General features: G+C 34.7%; 1 protein-coding gene across 1 annotated transcript in view; it reads right to left on the minus strand.

The window, feature by feature from the left end:
* The window catches only part of FMN1 (formin 1), a 303,131-nt gene that overhangs the window by 292,840 nt on the left and 7,503 nt on the right, over window positions 1–2,788 (minus strand). The window contains exon 2 of the mRNA XM_019518964.1: window positions 1,556–1,673. Coding sequence (XP_019374509.1) covers window positions 1,556–1,673 — 118 coding nt within the window. The remainder of the gene's footprint in view (window positions 1–1,555; window positions 1,674–2,788) is intronic.

A 2,788-nucleotide genomic window follows, 5' to 3' on the forward strand; every position in this document is an offset into this window, starting at 1 on the left:
GTTACAGAAGAAAAATCATGTTAAAATTGGAAATGCATTATTTGGCACATGTATTGTTTGTGCAGGGATCTTAGATGCAATCTAAGCAAGTACATTTAGTACATCCTGGTATTCTGAAATAAGATGTGCTTTTGTCAGTGTCTGAGAAAAAATTAAAGAACTAGTTAACTTTCTGAACATTTTGTGGGGTTCAGCACTTCTAATGTTATGTCCATTTCATAGATTCAGGTAGAAAAAGGTTGTAATGCCTGTTTGAATTCACGAGTCAATCAAATGTGGAGCCAGAAGCCAAACTTGGAGTGCTAGGTCTCCATTGCCTAGCCTATGCTCCCTCCCCGGCTACAGTAAAAATAAAACAGTGAAGTCATGTACTTTATATTTTAACAGTACTATTTTGAAACTGTTCATAATCATTTAGTGTGGCAGGTAAAAATAGTAGTAATTAATCATGCAAAAACAGGGAGGGAGGTTGGTGAGGTTGAAAAAATTATTAGAGATAAGGAAAGACTTTCATACAAGGTGAGATTTAAAAGATTAGGACTGTACAGTTTAGAAAGTAAGCAAGTAAGAAAGGACGTAATATAGAAGTAAATCCTATTCTTATTTACCCTGTCTGGTAATGTAACCACAGGCAGGCATTCCCTGAAACTGAAAGATAACACCTTTAAAACGAATATGGGCCACACACAAGTAACTTACTGGCACTTACAGCATTACATGCAAGGGTTTTATTCTTTTTTGAACCCTACTCAACTATTTCTGAGTGATATTTTCAAAAGCTGCTAGATAAGAACAAAAGAGCCACTGCTTTTCTTCAGGGTTTTTAGAAAAGTCACACAAAGTAGAAGAACAACCTGAGTTTCATGAGCTACAATAAGCACTTTTTATAAGGGACATAAATGCTCTTGTTTAAGTATACAAGCCAACCAGAGACTGGGAAAAGTTATAAAAGCATCTTTTGTGAGCAGGTTATTCCACAAGTCCAGTATTGTATTTGTTATACTACCTTCTCAAGCATCTGGCATAGGCATCTATTAGGGACAAAATACTAGACTACATAATGATGTGGTTGCATATGGCTATTTCTGTGTTCTAAATAATGTTTCAAAACTACATATATTAACACTCCTACTTCTACTCTGGTTTTACCACAGGTGTGATTTTAACTAAAGAGAATAAGCAAACTAAACCAGAACCTGACAGTACCAATACCCATGATCATAATCTAACCAAACAAAAACAAAAATAATTTCTAATTTCTGGACCATGTTCATCCCTTCCACAGAATTGTACCAGAAAACTGTTTGGCCCACACTATCAAAAGGCATTGTTTTTTCCTCATGAAAGTAGAATGCAACACTGACTTCAACATGCACCCATATATCAATTACCTGCTAGGAATTACATCTCCCTATCAAAGTGAAGGTAACCAGTCCCATATACCCAGAAATAGAATGTTTTCTAGGAGAAAATAATTGGTGTATATATTTTTTAATCACAGAATGTTAGAAATGTTACGATTCATTTCTGCAAATCTTTCACCTTTTTGTTTTACCTGCTTCAGTGTATTTTAATCCCACTTTTTCTTCTTGATCGTTTACTTTAGGTGGTGGCCATACAGTCTGAAGCCTCCCTGGAGTCTTATCCTCCTGCTCTGAGGGACTCAGGTCAGGCTATTAAAAAAGATGAAAGGAAAAAATAAAATATTGCAATATCAATCCATTCCAAAAAACAGAAAATGGCACATTTAACTAAATTAGTGTATGGGCCAGCACAATCATAAGTTTAGTTCCCACTCATTCTAATGAGATTCAGTCAGGGGCCAAGGGGGAAGAGTATTTAAGAGCAATTGTTCTACAGAGGGGAATATCACAACACTTACCAGTATGTTTTATACAGTGTTTTTATAACAACTTGGCATATTGGCTGTGAGAAGCTGCCTGTCCTTTTGTGAACTGAGGAGGCAACTACTACGACAGGAATGTGAAAAATTTTTCTCTATCCAAGCCAAAGTCAGAGTTTGGGGGTTTTTTTTGCAGATTAATTTTAGTAGCATTTAATAATACATAAAAGCTATACATAAAGTAATAAATGGCCAGCCAGCATCTACATTTTCCTCACATACTTTATACTGATGTGACTACAAGTTCTTAGTCTACCAGAGACATAATTTTAGAAGCATTTTTTTATTTATTTTTTATTTATTTGTTTCTTCAAACTCACATTTGAGAATGGAAACCTGAAACTGACTGCAAACAAATAAACTCTTGGTTACCCAATTTCAGGCCTATTGTCCAAACCTGCAACACATACTCATATAAGCCATTCTACTGTAGCAGATATAATTCATTCATACAATTTTTCCTTCCTATTTGTACCTGCAATTGATATACACTGTCTTTGTTCTGCTTGTTTAATTGAACATGTCATTTTTTTAAACTTAAGTTGAGTGAATTCATACTGGTTTATTTTGACTCATTACATTTTTCTTTCCATTATAGAAATATATGTATCCAAATCAAAAGCACTAGGGATGCAGTCCTGAAAATACTTAGGCACAAACTGAACTTTACAGAGCTGAACTTTTCCATGAAAATGAATAGATAACTCTCTGGTGTAAAGTTAAATATCTGTAAGCATTTACAGAATACTTACACAATAGCATATTCTCTCTCACTAGACAATAGACAGATGCAATAACTTAAAATCTTAGGTACCGCACCAAAAATATCTGTAATTCATTGTCTGTGGCATCAGGCACACAGAGAGTGAATTTAAGCCTTATTTC

Source organism: Gavialis gangeticus, unplaced genomic scaffold (assembly GCF_001723915.1).
Source record: "Gavialis gangeticus isolate Ggan-Ray unplaced genomic scaffold, GavGan_comp1, whole genome shotgun sequence".
In the NCBI taxonomy this organism is placed as follows: Eukaryota; Metazoa; Chordata; order Crocodylia; family Gavialidae; genus Gavialis; species Gavialis gangeticus.